Source organism: Peromyscus californicus, unplaced genomic scaffold, assembly GCF_007827085.1.
Source record: "Peromyscus californicus insignis strain IS unplaced genomic scaffold, ASM782708v3 Scaffold_22__1_contigs__length_63687245, whole genome shotgun sequence".
NCBI classification, from domain to species: domain Eukaryota; kingdom Metazoa; phylum Chordata; class Mammalia; order Rodentia; family Cricetidae; genus Peromyscus; species Peromyscus californicus.
Genome location: NW_026294525.1, coordinates 2464554 through 2487744, shown reverse-complemented (window position 1 = coordinate 2487744; position 23191 = coordinate 2464554). Strand labels below are relative to the sequence as shown.

The window sequence follows — 23191 nt, the reverse complement described above, 5'->3', positions numbered from 1 at the left end:
TAAAACTTTTAGGCATGAAACTGTCAACACAGAGCATGCCTTCCCTCACAAAGAGAAGAGAGTTGATTCTGGTGCAGGTATGAGTGGCCATGACTCAGGAATACAGCCTCAGGTTACCCCCAAATCAATGCCCAACATGGAAGCAGTTTCATGAACTTACCTCATGAATGTGTTTGCAAACAATACACATTTCAGATACATCTGGTGGGTTAGAGAAGAGCATGGAAATCTCTGCTGTGGGTCTCAGATGTTCTTGATGGAGTTGATGGAAACCAGCGGTTAGTTGGTGGAAGTTAATATATTCCAAAGGTTTCATCTGATAATCATAAATGTTAGTTTAGGCTCAGAGGTAGGCAATGAATGAAGATTAAGAGAACTAAAAACAGCTCAAGATGATTTAACTCTGGATCTGCAACATTCCGATTCCCCACAATCACCGAATTCTAATCAACCAGCCTTGTAGACTCTCTGTTGAAGATGTGACTGCTGTGTTTTTAGTGGTGGTGGGGAGTGATATGTTAGTTTATAGTATCATATGTTAAGAAGAAAATAATGATCATTTCTCAGGACTACAGTCTGCTTTATCTAGAACAGAACTCATAATCAGCTTTAGGAGTTTTCCCCCCATCTGTGAAATGGTCTTCTGCCCTTTAAATTGAGTCGAGTCAAACGTAAAGGTGATTTCTCCACGAGGTCTGGCCCTTTTAAATCAACAAATAGCAAGCAAACTAACAAGTTATTTTTAACTAATCTCACTTTATCTTTTTTTGTTTTGCTCCAAGTCATGAGCATAACTTCCTGCTGTAGCAAATCCTCTAGGATTAAAATAATAAAATCCCCTCTCAACCAGCTCCAGTGAGAAGGGCAACTTCTACTGTGAGGCCTATCCACAAAAAAGAGCAACAGTCCAGACCTGGAATGCTGCTGCATCTGTGAGTCCCTCTTCCTCCTCCCAGTCCATAGACAGAGGTGTAAACAATCCCTGCCTCCTGCTCCCTCCTGTGGGGAGTGAGCAGTGAGCAGGGGATGAACTGCTTTCTGTGTCTGTCTCCATCAGCCAGCTTCCCCTTCCCAGCCTTTCCATTCTCAACACGGCCCTCGCTCCAGAACACCTAGGAACTGGCCTTTTCACCTCCATCTGAGTCCTCATCAGGACGGCTGTCTCAACCCAGATCACACTGACATTCTGCTGCTCTTCAGGAAGACGTCTGAGCTTCCTCACAGCACCCTGCCTAGGGTTTAGAGCAATGTGGATGTTTTCTGGTTCAGACTCTTCCATCTTCTGCCTGTCACTTGTCCCAGGGCCACTAGTGCATCTTCAGTATTTTTTTTTTTTACAGTAGCACCAACTCCCACAGCCAGTTCCTCTTGATTTCTTTGGATGGGTCTGATAGAATTCCATACACAAGGAGGGCCAGTAACAACAAAATCAAGGTGCTGGCAGATTCCACCTCTGATGAGGACCTGTTTTTGTATGACCCTGTATGATGGAAGAGGTCAGATATCTTTCTCAGTGCCTTTCCACAAGGACACCATGTCTTTTTCATTGAAGCCCATGCTCTGTAGTGGGTAACTGTCCTACGGAGTGTGCCGCATGATGTGTGGAGTGGGCAGTTTGCCCTGTGAAGTGGACCCCACGAACTGTATGAGAAGGTATCTTGACCAAGGTATGGGTGGGAGTTTGTCGTCACATGCTGGTACTCTGTTGAGTTCTGCCACAGATGAGAAAACTCAGTTGAAGGAGTGACTCTGTACAGTGTGCCATAGGCCAGTACATTCTAGCTCACTGGGTGATTTGTATGGACGGAGCTATTTTGGCATGATAGCAAGGACCTTAGTCACCACCCTCCCTCATTGAGTGATTTTTTTTCCCTTGCATTCAATGCCAGATGCAGAAATCAGTGTTGGGCCCTTTGTTTAATTGTCACCATCGAGAAATATAAGTGGCCACCTCGAGGCTTGTGGATGTGCAAGGTCCTTCCATCCACCAGGCATCCACACAAAAGTTACCCTCCAATTCCACAGCACCAAACACTCCAGCAGCAGCAGCGGGTCCCCATCGCATCCCACCTGCTGCACAGAACTTGACGTTGACCTTCAGGGTGTCTCATCAATGCTAGGTACAGAGGTTTCAAAGAAGCCAAGGGTCAGGCACCAACAAAATGGCTACTGTGACTCCCCTGGGTGAATCCCAGGTGCATGGCTACATAGCATGTGGCTTGGGCACCCCAATGACCCAAACCTTCTCCATCATGCTACAGTTATCAGGAAGCAAGAAATTGACTAGCGTCATCCTCCCGGCTGCATGTACTCCACAGAAAGGGTCGACAAGCCTGTGGCTTCCAAAGAGACAGCGTGAGCCATCTCTTACAGAAGCTTTCCTGGTTGGTGCATGAAAGGCTCCTTCGGCAACTGTGTGTCGTCTTTTGAGGGTTCTTTGTGTCTTTGGCTTCTTTTCTATTTGTCTTCTCAGCTGATGTTTGTTCTTCCTGCAGAGAAATGACTCCGTCCTCGGAATACATGCTCTCTGAACCTTAAACCCACACAGTGCCACCCTCTCCAACCCGACAAGATGGCACACATTTCTTCACTAAATAAACATTATACTTTACACTAGTTAAAAAATCTATCCACTCCTGTCTATAAGGAAGAGTAGGAATTACATGAAAGTCAAATTCTCCTCAGCAGCCGTACAGCCTGAGAGTACTATACCAAAGGCCTGACCCAGTACAGAGGGTAAGTCAGAATTGGGGGTTATGAATAATAATGGATAAATTATGTTTATTAACCAGCCCCTCTCTACAAAGCTGATAAATATCTCCTTAATGGTGTGAATTAACATCCATAATTCTGAACTCATGAGCTGAAAGGAAATAATTGAATAAGTCTACTTGGAAAAATTGTAAACACGAAACAAATAAAAGTCCTGGTACTTTTCATCATGCCATCATGAGCATTGTGCATGCGGTGTTTTGTGAGTGTCTATAGTCTCTACACAAGGATACAGAATAAGAGGACCACTTCCATGGTTCTTTTTATAGATAGCATGGATCATTTTGTGCCTTTTAATGTGTTTATCTAGCCTGTTATTTTCAGAACGCTCCTTGGGAAGCCTAGATAAAGTTGTTTAAATATTTTCAGCATCTGATCTTGTAGGCTGCCGACCTTAGGGTATGTCTATAAAAGTCGAGCAGTATTATGGATGTGGGTTTGGAATGACTTTGAAGTCACGAGTTACTGCAGACACTGAGGCCCCAGAACAACCTTCCTGGCAGGAGATGAAGTACTCACAGTAGAGGGTGGACATGCTTAGAGTTTTAGAATATTTAATCACTTCACTCCTGATGGGAGCAGATTCAGGCTAGCACGGACAGTTGTCCTTTTGTTTGTTTGCTTGTTTTTTTGTTTTTTGAGACAGGGTTTCTCTGTGTAGTTTTGGTCCCTGTCCTGGCTCTCGCTCTGTAGACCAGGCTGGCCTCGAACTCACAGAGATCCGTCTGGCTCTGCCTCCCGAGTGCTGGGATTAAAGGCGGGTGCCACTGCCATGGGACATTTTACTTAATAATGAATACCAGAGCCCAGGACCAAACCTACAACCTACAAACCCCTGAGATTTTCACATGAGATGCACAATAATGTCATATTTACTAAAGATCTATTCTAAAGATATGAACTCCCTTTGGAAAGTCTTCAAAAACATTAACAATCAAACCAATCCACGTATATGCATATTCATAATGGCATGAATCTCAATTGTTAAGAGATGGGAAAATACCTGTTTATCGATAATGAATCGAAAGACAGACTGTTATATCATTACATTGGAATATTATTCACCCTTAAAAACAGAATAGGGCTTTGATACACACTACAAATGGCTTAATCTTGTGAACTTATGCCAGATAAAGCCAGGCATGGGAGAACAGCTCTTATATTTAAATGAACTGCTGAGAGTAGGAAAATCCAAAGTAACAGAAGTTTGGCGGCTGTGAGGGCCTGGGGGTCTGAGAATGACTATGTAACAGGGGGTGATAAAATATTGTGGAATTTTCCAGTGGATAGTGGAGATGTTTAAACAACACACAAACATCCTAAATGCCAGCAATTTACTCATTATAAAGTTAATTTTAAATGTGGACAAAAGGGAACCCGATACACCAGTGGTGGGAATGCAAATACAGATTAGTCCGGCTACCATGGGAACCGACGTGGAGTTCCCCCAGAGAACTAAGACTGAGTGTACCGTCTAGCCCAGCTGGCCACTCCTGGATATTTACCAAAGGACTCCAGGTTGGCCCCTCACCGACACTCTTGCTCATCAGTGCTCACCACAGCACTGTACACAATAACCGAGATATGTGACCAACTTAGGTGTCTGTCCATCAGCAGTGGAAAATGTGTTTCATACGCATGATGGGAATTTTTAAGCCAAAAAGAATGAAGTTTGGTCATTTATAGGAAGATGTATACAACTGAGGTTCATCCTTTTAGCCAAAAAATATGTCAGAGGGACACACACTTTATGTGTTCTCTCATTTGTAGGTCCTGGTCTTTGTAGATACATAAATCTTTGTAGGTAAGAATGGCATGGGAGTAAAGACAAACTGTCTAGTGAAACATTACATTGCACGTGTATGTGAAAATGACCTTATATAATCCAGTATAATAAGACAAAAATACAACAGTAGCAATGATAATAATTAATAAAGCTACCAATTGTATGTTATATGGCTTTCAGTACAAGTTTAAGGTCAAATAACAAAAGAAACGAGGGTCCTAGCACTTTAGGAGGCACCACTGCCACAAAGAGTTGCAGTCTGCTAGATAAAACACCAGAGTGTTTGGGGCCAACTGCAGGCTGCCTCCTCAGACCACTCAGACTCCACATCCCCCTGCCGAAGAACAAGACATATGAAAGGTTTCATTGGCTCAGTAAGATGCAGGAAGTGTGGCGTGTACAGTAGCTGTCACTGTCAACCCTGTCCTACAGAAGTGGACAATGAGGGTATGAAGCAACCTGCCAATCATCTGATCTCCAGGGTCGGAAACCAGGCTCCAGCTCTGGGCCTGTCTTCAGAACATTGCTGTGCTGCATGTATAGGGAAAAAAAGCATATATACATACATATATGTGTGTGTGTGTGTGTGTGTGTGTGTGTGTGTGTGTGTGTGTGTGTGTGTGTGTAGAGCCACAAAGCATGGTTTCAATTTATAGATATATAAATGCATTCACTTGACATAAAATGTACTTTATAATTAAGCTATCCTCAGTAATGACCATGCACAGAGTCAGCCCTAGTTTCCTTGAACAGCAGAGCAGGATGCCACACTAGGGTGGTCTTAACTCTTGTCGTAGGGGAGACACAGACACCAACCCCAGAGCTATGCAGGCCAAAAGCTAAGCTACCAACAATAGATTTGACTAGGCCCGATGCACGTCCAGATATATGTAAGCATGGTGGTTACTGGTGTATCTGGACTGTCCACCAGCATCTAGCTTTCCTCTCTTTGTGTCTGTTTTCTCTCCCATGTAAAGAGCAGATATTGTTTTCTTTGTCCAGTTTTACACACACACACACACACACACACACACACACACACACACACACACCCATGAGACCAAACCAAAATATAATTTCTTACAAGAGGCATGTAAGATGTGTAGATAGTAAGTGGAGTCTGTGACATCACAGCACCAGATAGAAACATGTGATCAGAACAAAGAAAGAAATCTGAGAATGATTCCCTCGCCTCCTTCTGCAGCATTGTAAGTGACAGGTGGGGTGCTTGGTGAAGATAGAGATCTCTGACACTACACTAACATGGCTACCATAGCTACACCCTGACCCAGGCCCTAGATTCCACCAGCACTGGCCTCAGAGAAGCCTGAAGAAATAAGATAAAAGATGGCCAAAAATAAGAAAGGAAAGAGTCATGTTAAGCATGCTCTAAATAAGATGCTTACAGACTGAAGCGCCAAAGCCCTACCCTGTCTCCATTTACTGAAATCTGAGAACGATAACACTTGAGACCAGGCTATCCAAAGTGGGTCATGGTGGGGTTCCCACTCTGGGTGAATCGTGATGTGGTCTACCAAGGCCAACACGGCTCTGTCCCTGGGCTGACCTACTGTCTCTGAAGGGTCTGGTGAGTGGAGACAGGGACAAGCATACTGTGAAGACACCAGAGAAGACTCAGCTGTCCCTACTCGGGGGCATAGCATGATCATAAAAATAAGCTTATTTTACAATAGTGAAAAATTATAAACAAAACTCCTGGCTTCAGTCAACAAATCACAGCAATATACAATTCTCTGAGAGTGACCAAGGGATTTCTGCCTCATAGAAACATGTATAATTTACTCACCCCAAATTTTTAAGTCACACAAAGGAATTGCTTTAAAAATTTACTACTGGAGCAACAGAATGTTCTCTATAACTTCAAATGTTTGTTGATTGTTGTTTTTGCTACATAAATCATGAAAAAAGAAGACCAGCATGTGCTCCCAATCTTATAAGAATATTTCTTCCATTAGAGCACATCCCTGGTTTAGAGTATGCACATCTTGTGGAATCAACCTCATTGTTTATTTGAAATCTCTGAAGTTGAACAGGCCAGGCCTTAGGTGTAATGAGTGACACCATCAAATATGGATGACATTTTATTAGCTGATTCAAATGCAGATACTTTAGAAAGAATGTTTGAAAAAGTAAAGAAAATTTTGCCTTGCTGGGGATTACAAATTGCTTTAGAAAAGGTACAAAGAGGAGATTCTATTAATTATTTAGGATATAAAATAGAACTTCAAAAAATTAGACCTCAAAAAGTGCAAATTAGGAGAGATCGACTACAGACTCTTAATGACTTTCAAAGATTATTTGGAGACATTTCTCATCTAAGAACTATTGTTGGGGTAAAAAATGATGAACTGAATAATTTGTTTAAAACCTTAGAAGGTGATAAGGACTTAAATAGTCCAAGAGAATTATCACCTGAAGCTGAGAAAGAATTGGCCTTGGTAGAAAAGAAAGTACATGAAGGGCACGTAGATCGTATTGATCCAAAGCTGGATTGCATTTTGGTTATTTTACCTTCTAGGCATTCCCCAACAGGAATATTAATGCAAAGGGAAGATATTATATTGGAATGGATATTTTTACCAAATAAACCAAATAAAAAATTAAAAACTTATGTGGAAAAAATCTCTGACTTGATTTGGAAAGGAAAATTGAGACTTCGTCAATTAGCAGGAATAGACCCAGCAGAAATTGTCGTACCTTTAACTAAGGAGGACATTGAAAAATTATGGATAGAAAATGAAGCTTGGCAAAAAGCTTGTAGTAATTTTTTGGGAGAAATTAACAGCAAATATCCCAAAAGCAATAGAATTGATCTTATAAAGAGAGCTGATTGGATCTTGCCTCAAATTGTGAGGAAAAAACCCATATCTGGAGTTCGTACATTTTATACAGATGCCAACAAACAAGGAAAGGCAGGTTACAAATCAGAAAATTTAAGTAAAGTGGTTCAAAGTCCTTATAATTCAGTTCAAAAATCAGAATTGTATGCTATTCTGCTGGTATTAATGGATTTTTCAGAACCTCTCAATATAGTAACTGACTCTCAGTATGCTGAAAGAGTAGTATTACATATTGAGACTGCAGAATTTATCCACGATGCTTCAGAATTAACTTCATTATTTATTCAATTACAAGATACAATCAGAAAACGGAGTCATCCTTTATATATAACTCACATCCGATCCCATACTGGTCTGCCAGGCCCTCTAGCACAAGGCAATGATGAGATTGATAAATTATTGATAGGAAATGTGCTGGAGGCCTCAGAATTTCATAAAAAACATCATGTAAATAGTAAAGGTTTAAAAAAGGATTTTTCCATAACCTGGCAACAAGCCAAAGAAATAGTAAAGAAATGTCCTACTTGTTCCTTCTACAATCAAACACCATTACCAGCAGGATGTAACCCAAAGGGTACTCAGAGGAATGAAATCTGGCAGATGGACGTGTTTCACTTTGCAGAATTTGGAAAACTGAAATATGTACACCACACTATCGATACTTATTCAGGATTTCAATGGGCAACTGCTTTGAGTTCTGAAAAAGCTGATTCTGTAATCACTCATTTGCTAGAAGTTATGGCCATTATGGGTATACCTGCACAAATCAAAACTGATAATGCTCCATCATATGTCTCTGTTAAAATGAAACAGTTTTTTGCTTATTATAATATAAACCATGTTACAGGTATACCACATAATCCTACAGGTCAAGCAGTTATAGAAAGATCAAACAGAACTCTAAAGGATATGCTAAATAAACAAAAAGGAGTAACAAAAACCCCCAGAAATAGACTACATAATGCTCTATTAACTTTGAATTTTCTCAATGCCAATGAGAAAGGAACAACAGCTGCAGAGAGACATTGGATAATAGAAAAAACTACAGAATTAAATCAACCTATATACTTTAAGGATGTGCTGACCTCAGAATGGAAACCAGGGTATGTGTTACGTTGGGGACGAGGTTTTGCTTTTATTTCTACAGGAGAAGATAAGCTGTGGGTACCATCAAAATTGATAAAGGTTCGATTTGAACAAGAGAGACCTCTTAATTAGAGGAGGTGATAGTTAATCAACTATCGTAAACATCCAATTTAAACTAACTTACACCAGTAACACATGCCTTTTCATTTAATCAGATAACTTGTCAAAAAGGAACATCCCCAAAAAACCTTGGGGAAAGGTTTTTGTTTTTGTCTTTTAGGAGAATGAAGGTTAACGAATTTGAAGAACACTGGACAAATGAGACAACTGAAGAAAAGGAACAAATCATCTATCCTAAGAAACAGAGTGAAATGGCGTATGGGTATGTTATCTAAAAAAATTTTATGTCTTCCTAAATGTTTGTTTCTGCTTTTCTTTAAAGATTTAACACTATTTAACTTCTAATAGTCCCAGTTCAATTAAAATTTAAAGCTGACTTTGGAGTTGGAGAATGGCTCTCTCCTTCTTTAAACTCAAGCATGTTGTTAAAAGGAAAATGCAAACTCCCTGTATCATGACAGAGGAAAAGAGCCATCTTCTGCTATGGGACAGGAGAAAAGCCAAATTAATTAAGGGACTATTCTATTACAAATCTCAACTCTTTGATTCTATTCTGATTCTTTAAACTTTTCTTAAAGTATGAATTTTATATCAAAATTTACAAGATCAATATATATAGATATATATACATTTTAAACTTTGTTAAGATATAAATGGTCATATAGAGTACTAACTAATTCTAAAAAGTCGCATATATAGTCTTTGTGTTCGAGTCTCTTATCAGTTTTTTGCAGGAAATCACAGTTAGGCCTAACATCAACTGAAGTCTCCAGGAAGAAGATGGGGCCCCACAACAACAACAATTCCACGTGGACAATAATAACATCACTAAGCTGACAAACATCATCTACAGATCAGCTTTGAACTACAAAGTGCTCAGAGCAATTTTAAGAAGAGCTAGCTGAGATGATCCAGTCTCAAAGACTACTTGAATAAGGATTTGAGATAAACCCTGAATTTTGGCATTATACACAGACTGGATAACGAAGGATATATTTACCTTTCCTAGAATTTGACAATTAACCTAAAATTTTTCTTTCAGGATAAAGATACCTTCGCCCATACCCAGCAGGAAGCAATTTCAAGAATACGACGCCCACATTCCCAAAGAGGTGGTGTGGGGCGGTTGGTTTTTTTGGTCTTTTAATGGGTTTTGGGTCTGGGATAATTTTCATTGATTAGGGGGGTTGTTTACAAGTTGTTGTCAAGGGTTAGGAAAAAGGCTAAGCAAAGGAGATTAGATTTAAGGTTCTTATTAAAAAAAAAAAAAAAAAGAAAGAAAAGAAAAATGTAAATACTTTACATTGGATTGGATTGTTTTATATTGTATACAAATTATATATATTGAAATTGATATTGTTAGAAAATGTTATATATATTTTTCTAATTGTACCGTTCATCTAACAATGTAATGCAATTTTCTGATCCTTGAATGTTATTACCAACTATTAGGATATAAAGAAATGAAAGTTAGTAGTTAGATATTATAATAGAACTTGTAGTTATATTAGGTATGTTTTCAAGATTGAGTAGATATATTTTAGATAGACAGGTTATCTTCAAACCCTTCAGAGATCTACAGAATATGGCATTTAAAATGTTTTAATAACTTAGAAAATTTTTCTTTTTTGTTATGACTATGAGACATGTCGACTCCTGGCAGTACCAATCTACTTCAGAGAAAATATGGGCATTGAAGAAACTGCATATGGAGTTAACTTTCATTGTGGCAAAAGTTAGCCACTGGACAACAAAGTATCCTCGAATCAACAGGACAAAATGGACAAACAGGACATAAAACAAAGGATTACTGATTCTTGCCAAAACAAGTGTGGTTATGGCTTTATCAAAAGGCATCTTCAGAGGCCAGGACAATATGGCACCATCCCTGAAGTGGCCTTCGCAATTCGAAAAAGGTACAGTGCCCTTTTCTTCGAAGGCAGCTGAACAGGCAGTGGGCCGATGGCCTCTGATGTGCAATGGAACAGCAGCTGAAACAGTTATTCTTGAAGAGTAACTAAGCTCACGCCTCTCAATAGTAGACTGGCATTTGATGGAGGGATATGGAGAAGAATGGGATGCTGAGATGAAGCCATATATACACAGCCAGGAAGAATGGACAGCTGAGTTGGAAAACCATCAGCAATTTCCAGAATTTGAAATCCTGAATCATGACATGACACTGGTGGAATTCAGGTGTTTCTGGTACATGGACTACTCTCACTCAATGTGAGGTTGAACTGTTGACCTTGTGTACATCCTGCTTCACAAATGAGTCTGTCAGATATGCTGGGCCTATAGGCTGAAGATGATGCCCCAGCACTTCGGAGAAACCTCAGGTGACTGTCCAGACAGCTGGCTGTTTCTGTCAACTCACAAATTTTTTGGAGGTTGCTTATGTGCACTTCCTGTTTTTATTTTTGTTAGTTAATATTATTTCCTTCTTGGGTCTCTGAGGGAGTTGAAGATTAGTTAGTTATAGTTGAAGGTTAGTTAGTTATAGTTGAAGATTAATTAGGATACATTTTGGACTTACCAAAATAGGATAGATAATGAAATTATTTTCTCTGAATTTGTCAAATACAAATGGACTAGACATTGTTTAGGTATTTATTACTTGTATATATTGTATATAGTTATTATCCTTTTGTATATAGTTTTTCTTATATTAGTTATAAGCTTTTTCTTTTTTTCCTTTTTATTAAAATAGAAAAGGGGAAATATGGTGATATTTTATTTATATTAAAATGTTATTTGTATGTTAATAAATAAAGTTGCCCGGGGGTCAGAGCTATTAGCAAGCCATAGGAAAGCAGGGCAGTGGTAGCGTACGCTTGTAATTCCAGCACTTAGTAGGCAGAGCTGGGTAAGTCTCTGTGTGTTCAGGGATACAGCCATTATTGGATACACATGCCTTTAATCTTAATACCAATCATGGAAAACCTGGAGGCCTATACAGACAGGCTGTGAGGAGGCGGTCATGTGGTTGGGTTTACAACCAATGAGAAGGCAGGACAGGAACTCTATATAAAGACTTTAACACAGGGGTAGCTCTGTTTCGGAGAGGTAGGACCACTGCAGGAGGAAGGGTAAGGTTTTGGCTCTTAGCTCTGACCTCTTGGCTTTCTTCTTTGCATTGGTTCTGTGTTTATTGTTTGATGGGAAGGTTGGATACATCTACAATCAAATGCACAAACACAGGAGCTAGCTGGAGACTCACCACAGAGGACCTGGTCACTTAGGTGGCAAGGTTAACTCTGGAGTCCCCACTGGGGCTCTTGCCTCTGAACCACCTCCATCTCCCTACCAACCACATATCCACGTGGAGGACATCAGCGGGTTAACAGTCTCAAGATCCCCGCTTTCTTTCCTGGAGACCAACTCCCCACATCCTGTTGGCATTCCACTCTGATGAGTGGCTCAGAGCGAGTACCTGTTTATTCTGCTGGCTGCTGCAATTTCTCCTCTGCTGGAGAGTCTCATGGGGGAAGCCATGGCCCTCACTGGACCTTGGAGTATGCTTGTGAGAGGTACAGACAGGAAAGGACAGGATATATGCGTGTGACAGTATAAACCCCAGAGTCTCCACTCTCACTTAAGTCTCACCCCAATCCCCAAACTAGAGAGACGTTCCCTCGTTACTGAGCCTATGGAACCACGGGAGAGTCCAACACAGCCATCTTTTCATGCTTGTCATTTGGAGATGCAGTGGGATTACACACCCCGGCATGACTGCCAGTTGGATGAAGTATGTCAGTCCTGGGCTTGTGCCAGAAAACCCAGAGGATATCAGCATCTGGGCTTCCACACAGTTGCAGGGGTCTGGAGGAGCTCTGGATCCCCTACAGGCTCCGAACAGAGCACCCCCGCTTGTCAGGGACGTTATCCCTCTGCAGATCCAGCTGAGTTGTACGGGGTGTCTAGCTTCTCTTCCAGCACATTCCACAGCACACAGCTAATGTAAACCAGCACTGTTAAGAGGGGAGTCAACAGATGGGGAAGTTCCCCTAAGACTTGGACCACTTGAACCTCTCACCTCTGCATGGTCACTTTGCATGGGTTGACAGGTAAAAAACAAAAACAAAAACAAAACAAAACACTAACAGACTCTGGCCTCCAGGAACACAGGCAGGCATGGGCAGACTGGCCTTTCAACTAACTGCCACGTGGGCCTCAGACAGCAGCTTCAGTTTCATAGTCCTGAGCCAAACCATCTGGATCCCAAAACCCTCTGCAAGCCCCTGGAATGAGAGGAGCTGGACCCCACATCCTAGACAACCCCAGGGCCTACTTAGAACTTCCAGCATCTTTTCAAGATGGTCACAAGGTCCTGTTTCCACCACAGGTGACCAGTGGTCCTCACACTGCCTTCTCTCCTGTGTCTTCCCATCACTGTCTCAGCCTCCAGCACCCCCCCTCCCCCGAGGGCAAGCAGCCAGTGACCCGGCTGTGGTGGAAAAGACACACAGTCCTCACTTCCAAAATCTGTCACCAGGAATGTGTGGCTTTTTTCCTGACCAGACCCCCACCAGCATGATTCCTCTGGTAGATGGCAGTGCTCTGCCACACTCTTCCACACACAAGGCACAACTCCAGTCACATCAGGCCTCTCATCAGTGTTCCCTGGCTCCCCATTCCTCTGGGACAATCACATTCCCACAGCAGCTAAGTCCTCTATTCCTCGAAGGCAGCGACCCCAGGTCATTGACCTTTCAGGGCATCAACAAGAACTGAAAACCACAAACCCACAGGGTCATGAGGCCGGCTCAGGGTAACACACTTTAGCTGTCCTGTCTACCTGATCCAGGCATAGCATCGTGGGCCACCTGCTCCCCTGCAGAGCTGTGGGTCCATTCGGACTTTTATGAAATCAGGAGACCCGATGAAGGAGCATATGCCTGAGCACATATGCAGGGGTGAAAGGGGAGATGCCCATCTTGGGATTTAGAAAAATAAGGAATGATAGTCTTTCCTATAAAGCAATAACCTATTGATCAAAGGCCTCGCTCCAAGCCACTGACATCGGCAGCTAAGGCAGACTGGAAAGGAAGGGCCACGTGTGAGGAGCCAGGAGGAGGAGCCACCAGATGGTTCAAGAGGATATTTAAAATGTTAGCATTGACTTTAGGTGGTTGTTTTAAAGTATTTTAACATATTTCATGGTTGAAATGTGGTTGTTTTTAAAACTAATTTTAAAATAACATTGTTGAGCCAATTAACACATCTGGGCAACTGAAGGAGTCCTGTGTCTCTCTAGAATAAGGGTTGCATAAAAGCATCTATTTTGTTGAGAGAGACGTGTGTTGTGACAGCTTTTGGAGCTTTGGGTGAATTCTTAGGGAGCCCAAGCATGTAATTTCGCAGTGAACCCTAAGACCCTTGAAGTTCTGAGTGTGCCTGGCGAACATCTTCTGAAATAAGTCTTGTGCCTTGAGGACCCAGACTTGTGGGATATCAGACAGTAGCTTGGGTCTGTAAGACGTGGGAGTTCTCCCAGGTCTGACTGTGTGACACAGGAGTCTCAGTCAGCAACCGTGAGGGAGACTCACTGCCAGCTGTGTCTTCATCAGTGAAGCTACTATAGGAGAAGAGGATGAAGCCACAAGTCATTCAAGGTGTGTAGCAAAGAACCCCTAAGATTCGCCTATAGGCTGTCATTAGCCAAAATTTAAATGGATAATAACCAAGTGACCAAGTGAAGCTAACTTTGATGCTCTGGACCTTCTCTTTCCAAGTTCCCCAGGTGGTATTGTTTCCTATCTGGTAGGAAAGCATCAGAATGTCCTCAGAACTGTCTGCCTTACATTATGTCACCTGCACTTGGACTTGCTCGGACCTATGTACATCCATCTTCAGTAAGAAGGTGAGTGAGGAAGGACTTTGCACAGATGGAGTCCAGCTGAGAGTTGAGTGTACCCTACAATCGTGCAATACTCTTGAACTCACAATGGGGCTGAGTCTGATGTAAGCTGAAAAAGTGCTGTTATCACACCTGGCAGACCTAAACCTAAGCTTCACCCAGCCTGCCCTAAGCTCACTCAGAGCACTTGCATTTGTCCACAGAAGGAGACGTCATCTGACCCAAAGTCCATCTTATAATAAATAACATGTCCAGTAGCTCTTGTGATTTGCTGGATCCAATCCTGAAAAGCTGTATGAATACTGTCCCAAGGATGAAAATCCTAAGTCAAGCGACTGTAAATCAGGGACAGTTGATATTCTGAAGAAAGTGCCTGGTAAAGGTAGGTCCCGCTCCGGAGTCCTGGGAGCACAGCAACTGTGCCTCCACACACAACAGAGCAGCTGATGGCAACTGTGCTCCTCAGCATGCCCAGACTCCTCCTATCCCCACACAGGGCTCCTAGCTTTTCTATGGAGCCTTAATGAGGCAAACTGGGGTATTTTGACCACAAGTGAAAACCGATGCTGTTCTTCACAAAGACTAGATATCTTTGTCTTAATTAGACATCAGAATGTAAGAGGTATTACCAAACTGTCTCTCAAGGCTGATAGCAGGAAGCTTTCTCTTATTAAAAATTTCCATAGCTCCGAGCTATGCTGGAACAGCCATGCTGTACCAGAGTTGGAAGAAGAGAAATCACCTGGCAGATCTCCAGACATGTGGGGAAACAGTGGTTATCAAACAGAAGCCATCTTCAACAGCAGAAGATGAGTAACATCTGCCAGTAACAGCAGCAGCCGTGAGTCGCCAGTTCTGGCCACACATACCGTTCAGCTGCCCAAACATGCCATCACACCTCTTATAAGAGAGACAGCAGCAAACACCCCTCTACTTCCCAAGAATATGCCAATGTTCCAGCTTTCTAAAATAATTCTTTGTGTAGACCTAGACAAAAGTCTTGGTGGAAGAACACTGGGACATGTCCTCGGTATTTTCTCCCAAGTTCAATAAGGAAATTACAAGGTTACCATGCATCTAGCTGCTCCTATGCAGAGGTGGTGAAGAGTCTGAGGGGATGATGGAAGCAGCAGTCACTAACCTGTCTGTGCAGGTTTACAGGGCACAACAATCCGGTCCAACGTCACGTGGATGCAGGTGAAAGCACATGACACTCTGGTCCAACAGAATCCAGTGAGTGCCCGTTGGCCAATTACCAACACTGCATAGCACTCCCTCTGGTCCAGGAGGGCCAGGAACAGGAACCCAGTGTCACACTGTCAAAAAGAGATTTTAAAAAACTATCACCATATAGCCATACATCAAGACCAGCAGCCACCATAAACTCTAGGAAGAAGCATCCACTACACTCAGGACCAAGAAGCAGAAGGTCTGGAAAGCTTTCCGAAGCAAGTGGCATTAAGTTTAGACACAAATTACCAGCACTAACTAGAGGGTAGAAGTGTGTGTGTGTGTGTGTGTGTGTGTGTGTGTGTGTGTGTGTCCACTTGTCTGCTGTGTGTGTGAATTGGGGGCACGGGAAAGGAGTCTTTCCAGGTAGAATGGGGTGTAAAACTGCTCAGAGGATGAGGGCATGCCACAAAGTGTGGTAAAAGACAGGTGTCAAGGTAAAGGAGATAGGGCTCAGAGAATAGACAGGTCTCCCAGGGTCTGTGTCCTGTGAGAGATCTGGAATTTACAGTAACAGCAACAGAAAACCTGGGAGCTAAGCAAAAGAAAGGGTTCGCGGCAAGGAGGATGTTTCTCCTCAGACACACCCTCGGGCTACTTGCACTCACTCACACGGAATCTGAAGATAGGCATAGAGACAAGTCATGATTGCTCACACATGATAGCAATCATGGTAACTGTCACTTTCTCTTTCATAACTTTTTCTCACAAGCCTTCCAAGAAAACACTGAAGTTGATATCTTCCCACCTCTGAGTGAGCAGGACCCCACATGGTGCTGGAGACATGAGGTAGGTTGGCTCAGGTCACTCTTCCTGAGGCTCAGGACCGCAGTGGGCCTGCTGAATTCAGGCTACCTCCTCCTCAAGGGCCTTGATGCTGAGTCAGAAGCAGAGCAAGGCCATGAGTCCTGAGGCATTGCCTGTGATCTCTACTGAGCTGATTCTGATGTTCAGACCCTACACCTAACACTTTCTAACCAAGATCTCATAGTGTAGAGCTACGGTTCTCAACCTTCCTAAGGCCAGGACCCTTTAATACAGTTCCTCATATTGTGATGACCCCCAACCTTAAAATTATTTTTGTTGCTACTTCATAGCTGTAATTTTGCTACTGTTATGAATCATAATGTAAATATCTGTTGAAGACCACTGATGTAGAGATTCCCAAGCTTGATGCTCCTCCTTGTCCTCCCAATTGCTGGGGTGACAGGTGTGGCTTCTGCACCAACACACACTTTAAGTAATTACTGACCACAGAACAGTCACAGTGATGTTGGACCTGATGGTGTTGGCAGCAGGAAATGGTATCCCGACTCCAATCCATGAAAAAAAAGGGGCAGTCATCAGGCAAGTAACTGGAGCCAGAGCTCGGAGGTGAGAGCCTTCAGTTAAATGTTCTGAGGTCTCCTGACTTTGCTCCAACCCACATGGCACTGAGTGGGGCCCAGGCCTCTCGCCATGTGTTTGGTCAGGAAGCAGTCCCAGGTGCTCACGTGGAGCTTGCTACACACATGCAGAATTCCAGGTCTAGCAGCTCCTCTCTCCCCTACCCCTGGTGCAGCCTGGGTTTTGGAGAAAAGTGACTAGCATCCTTGAAGGCAGGTGTGTGTCCCTGCCTCCCTCCCTTGGGTGGTGGGTGTGGGATCCTTTATTTGTTGAATTAGTTTTGGGTTACATGGAAACTATGGGCAGCTTAAGAAAGAAGTCATTTAAATCTAGAAAAGAAAAGCATTTAAGTAAAAAACTAGCAGTATTTTAAACAAAAGCCACAAGAAAGCATATATTACACTTGATCTTAGCCAAAAGGCCGAGAAGCAATAGAAAGCATATATTTTATAAGCTCAATTCAGTTGCCACTCATGTAATGAATTCTTGCTTGGCCCTCGTTCTCAGTGTTACAAATGTACCAGCTTCCTCATCAGCAGTCTGAACATTTCATGAGGTAACAATCTTCATATGGGGGTTTACAGAGACTCAGCTGGGAAATACAAATGTCAGAAAGGCTTCATTAGAGTGTTCATACCAAGCAAGGCTGGGAAAAATGCCAAAGGTAGAAAGCAGTTGATCAAAAAAGGCATGCAGATCATTGGGAAGTAACACTTGTTTATTTAACCAATGATAACAAAAAAATTCAAAGCAAAAGACAGATAAAAAGAAAAAAATTCCTAACTCTTCAAGGTTAAATTTTTCCAAGTAAGCAAACACATAAATGTGTGTGTTGAATCTCTTTGTGTGTATGCGTGCACCTCTGAATGTGTGTCTGTGTGTATATGTCCATGTGTCTGTGTGTCTGTGTCACCGTGTGTTTTTATGTGTCTGTGTATGTTCATATTGTGTCTGTGTGTAAGCTTGTATGTGTTTGTATGTGTGTCTGCATGTAAGTTTGTGTCTGTGTGTCTGTCTATATTGTCTATGTGTGAATCTGTATGTATCTGAATGAATGTCTTGTGTATGTGTGTTTGTATATCCATGTGAGTCTGTGCGTATGTCATAAATACATATGTCATATATGTATATAACAACACACCAGACATTATCTTGATGAAACACAAAATCTGTGTTTTCTACATCATTTGTCAGAGACTCAGGCAAGTCCCGGGGCATGATTTTTTTGAAAGCCTCTGTGGGGTAACCTGGAAAGAGGCCTGAACCCAAGAAGAGACTAGGAAGAGTGTGACTGAGACAAGTGTGCATTATGCTAAAGGCGGTGGATCTCAGAAAGTCAGACAACAAGAAATATGAAAGAATTGACCTGAGGCAGGTGGAGATGAAGAATCAAGGAGACCAGTCTTTTCAATATTAGGCCACCAGGGAAGTCAACTCGGGGAAGGAGAAACTTCCAGACACTGAATAAGGAGGAAGATTGCAAATTAATTGGAAACTGTGATAGAAGAAATGCTACCTCAGAAAATGGTTCAATTGAAACAAAATCAGATTTCAGTCCATCCCAAAAGTTCCTTTTGTGACCTATAAAACCCCCAATCCCTTGCACCATGGTACACAGTCTCCACTCATGAAGAGAGACTGATGCCCTACAGTTTTTCTGATTAAAGGACACTCTGTTTTTGGAAGAAAAAAGAAAAACAAATTTCAGGACTAAAAATAAAAAAAAAAAACTCTTACAAATTTTTGCTAAGACTATATCAATATTTCAAGAAAATATTGTTTAAATAGAAAGAATTAGTTTCTGATTCTACATAAGTATGTTAATAATTATTTCATTTTTGGAAGAATCTGTAGACACTTTCCTTTTAGTTGTGACCAAAGTGATCAGATTCTCTTTCTTACAATCTGCCCTCCATGATGCTTTAAGACTCACGGGCACCTTTTGGACCTCATTACTTTTAGAATTTCCCTGCATCTCCTTTTTCCCATTGTGGAAACCAGGCAGTCATCCTACTGGAGAACCAGTTATTCTACCACACAAAATACTTCTTGTACAAAATAAAATTCTTTCTCCTTTTAGCTTTCCCTAAAGAAATACATCATTACACCCTCAACTTCTTTGTACATCTCTCCATGACCTACTGATTGCTTCCTGCATGTGTTTACTCCCTGCCTTAAATTTAGAGTTTTAAAAACAATCCTTTAAAAATCTGAATTAGACAAAATTCTGGGTTTTTTTCATGGAAGATTTGTATGTATTCATTATACTTTCTTCCATAAACACACATAACAATTTTGTTCTTGTATTTTTACATGTAGAATTACATGTGATAATTGGAATTTAAATTTCTATTGCAAGTCAGAGAAGAAAAATCTTGAGTTGTTTGCCACAGGCCAACAAATTTTAAAATACTTTTGAAAGTATAACATAATGATATTATTTCTCCCTTCCTTTTTTTCTTTCCAGCGTTTCCCATAGATCTTCTTTCCCCACTCTCAGATTCATAGCCTTTTTATTTCATTGCTGTCATTCATACACGTATATAAATATTATTACCACATATGACATACATTACATATAATACACATGCATTACATTATTATATGACATATGTCATATATAATAATATAATCCTAAATACATAAAAACAACCACATTATGTGCCCAATCCACATAATGTTATTTGTATGCATATAATCTCAGGACTGACCACATGGTGTTGGATAGTTGAGGGACTGTTCCCTGGGGAGCAGAATGTCTCCTGCTCTCAGCATCCTCCAGCTGCCTGTAGTCCTTCGTCTAGAAGACTTTCCTTGTAGAATAGAATCTCTCAAAGGTGGTAACAGGCATCCTACTGGCTTTAACTCAATGTTCCATTTTCAACATTTTAATGCTTGTGTTTTCCTCTTGGGGAACTTTTCAGGATCAGTGAGAGAGAAAAACTTAAAAGCACAAATTGCTTCTAGATACATACTATCACCAAATCAAAATGAAATCAAAATTAAAATGCCCATGAAAATTTCCAAATAGGCATACACATCAAGCAGTATTAAACCTGCAAAACCCAGGGAACGAGGTTTCAGAAGAGAGTTGATGTCTTCACAAAGTAAATCAGAGAACCCAGAAGGATGATTCCTTAGACCGTGAAAGGCTTGCAAAGACAGGTCTGTGTAGACTCACATAAAGATAAAAAGTCTTTTATCTAAGGTGACCTTACTCAAATCAGATCTCAAATAAAGTCCACAAGGATAGTCAAAAAAAAAAAAAAAAAAAAAAAAAAAAAGCAGCTGAGAAGATTCTCCAGGGCAGGAAAGACTAGCCATGGAAACCAAGACTGCTAAGGGCACCAAGCACAGTGTCACAGTTCTCTCAACAATTCTCCAAATGGGAGAAGAGCATCATGGCAATGTGTTAGGCATGCCACAGCCAATCACATCTCTAGAAAGCTGAGGTTAAAGGGAAATAAGTAATTTTAAGAGAAATCTTTTCAAGAGAAATAAGTAATATTAAGTAATTGGAAGCAACAATCTGAGGCTAGAAAGAGTCTAGCAAAGGTGGTATCAGGCTTGGGCTGGGCAGGCAGTTATTGAACCAATGTCTTTGCAGAATTTGTGTGTGTGTGTGTGTGTGTGAGAGAGAGAGAGAGAGAGAGAGAGAGAGAGAGAGAGAGAGAGAGAGAGAGAGAAAGAGGGAGGGAGGGAGGGAGAGATGTTGGAAGTATTTCTGAAAGTTGTGTGGTGACAGGGTCTTTGTAAAGAGTCATTGTCAGACATGTGTATGTGAGATCCCAATATTCCTGCTGTGTTTATTTATGAGTGTATTTATTTGTTTGGTTAGGACTTGACAAACACAGCTCCTTTTCTTATTCTGGCAAGGTTCACAGTTACCACATGCTGTGTGTAGTCATATATAGATTTATTCACAGCACAATGATTCCACCTACCCCGGGTTATGTCCCAGCTTATATCTGTGGTACAGAAGGAATTGACACTCAGAGTGTCCTAGTCAGTATAACAAACTATATGGTCATGATTCTTGTACACCACAATTATATGCACACTGCTAACTCTTGATAAAAAACAGAAACACCTATAAAATATTAATCATCATCATTATGAACATAGGAGACATCTTTAAAATAACTCAATTTTCATTAAACATAGTCTAATAAACCACAGAAGTATAAGCATGTTTAAGAAACCAATGTGGTAGAATAAAGAAATGGGGTAATTTTGGTTCCTTGGGAGGAAGAATTAAAGCCCGTGGGTACAGGGAATTTTGGACCCTCCTGTAAGAGACCATAATTACAGCCTCTAAAGTAACAACCCAAAGAGCCAGAGTTTCAACTGTGACACAGAGGGAAAGAATGGGATTCTTTTTCCTACATTTGCCCTTTAACTAAGAAGCACAACTTCTCTCTAAGCATTTGGGGAAATAAGAGACAGCCACAAGAAATTGCAATTGTAAAATCAGCACATGGGATTATAGGCGGCCCTGCGATGCTGCTCAGGGAAGTCTCATTATCAAACATGGATTGCCGCAAAGCTATAAACTGCAGATCATGTGTTGAAAATGACCCCTTTGCTGCTCCCTGTACTTATCACAGACTGGCCAGGGGTGCATGAGCTCACCCAGCTGGCAGCTGCTCATTTGCCTTCCCACCACAGGGCCATGTCACTTCGCCCATAATGACTTCTCCAGAAACGAAAAGAAGGTATTTGAGCACACACATAGCACAGTTGTCAAACACTTTAATGCCTTTACCCACAAGTATACCCCTCTTCTTAAGTATTTTGATTGTGTAATTAAACTGAATAGCCTCTTTAATGCAGGAGATCCTGTCACAGGTCTGTGTGGGGAGTAGCCACAGGGCCATGTACAGAAATAGAAACTATCTCTGAAGTGTCAGGCCTGTGTCCCTGACTGTGGGATAATTAAACCGTGATGAACTTAAGGGTCTTTCTTAAATGCAGACAAAAGCAGAAAGGTTTTGCTGACACATCAGCAAAGCCTGGTTCTGACCAAACCAGTGCTGCGCTTCCTGACTTGAGGTCCAGAGTGAGGAAGACGACCGCACATCTGTGTCAAGTCCCGTGGAAAACAAAGACGAAAAGCAGAATCCAATCGGAGGTTGACACAGCTGAGCACAGTTGCTTGTCACGTTCCTTCCTGTCCCTCATGCACTAAAGTGACCACAGTGGCCTGCACTCTGCAGTGGCAGGGGGGTGGCCCCTGTGCAATGACACAAACAGGCTCCTCCTCCTCCACCCTATAATCCGGATTTGCATCTCCTCAGAGGAGAAGATCCTCATAGACACTGCACACTTTGGTAGTACTTACAGCTAGAGGCTGAGGTGACTCTCACAGGACCCAAGCAGCGTGGAAAGTTTGCCTGGAGTCCATGGACCTGTATTCTCCAGAAAGGGGTTCATGCTATAGACTCTCTAACCTATATGTGACTCAAGCTGCCACCTTAACACTGATTCATGGTTAGAGCATATCCCACCCTGGGGCCAGCAGCCATAGTGTATTTCCATTCTTGAGATCCCATTCTCCTTACAACATATCCATGTGAGTGGCTACAGCACCATCCCTCCAGAGCTCAGAGTCCAGCCAATTGCAAAAGCCAGGCCCCAAGGACTAATGGGACAGAAAACCCAGTTAGTCCCCCAGGGAACCAGCAGGCTTAAATAGAGGGGAAGGTGACCAACAGTGCCCTGATGTGCTCACCTACATCTGCACCTACCTAACGGCTAGGCGGCAGCTCTGCCTCCCTCCACAGAGCCAATGACACAGCTCACCAGTACTCAGTACCTGACCATAGCAGAAAACAGAAGACAGGCAAGCCGCAGCTTTGTCCCTTAGTGAGCCTGCTGCATGCAGATCTTCCAGCCTGCACCACACAGTGTGCCTGTGTCCAGGCCTAGAGACACCAAACGACGGCTCCTCCAACCACTAGTCTCAGTAACCAGACATGTGGTCACATCCAACAACACTCATAGCCTAGGACACTGGGGCAGATGCAATCATCACCAACATCTATCTCAAGAGGGTAACAATAGATTTCAAATAATATAATAACTAAAATA

General features: G+C 42.0%; 1 protein-coding gene across 15 annotated transcripts in view; it reads right to left on the bottom strand.

The window, feature by feature from the left end:
* The window catches only part of Wdr27 (WD repeat domain 27), a 218310-nt gene that overhangs the window by 51012 nt on the left and 144107 nt on the right, over positions 1 to 23191 (bottom strand). For 11 of the 15 annotated variants that reach the window (XM_052750730.1, XM_052750729.1, XM_052750728.1 and 8 more), the window contains one exon: positions 15627 to 15801. In XM_052750730.1, coding sequence (XP_052606690.1) covers positions 15627 to 15801 — 175 coding nt within the window. Of the gene's footprint in view, positions 1 to 160; positions 317 to 15626; positions 15802 to 16463; positions 18562 to 23191 lie in introns of those variants that run through there. The other 4 variants (XR_008221069.1, XR_008221073.1, XR_008221074.1 and 1 more) reach the window with 4 other exon arrangements.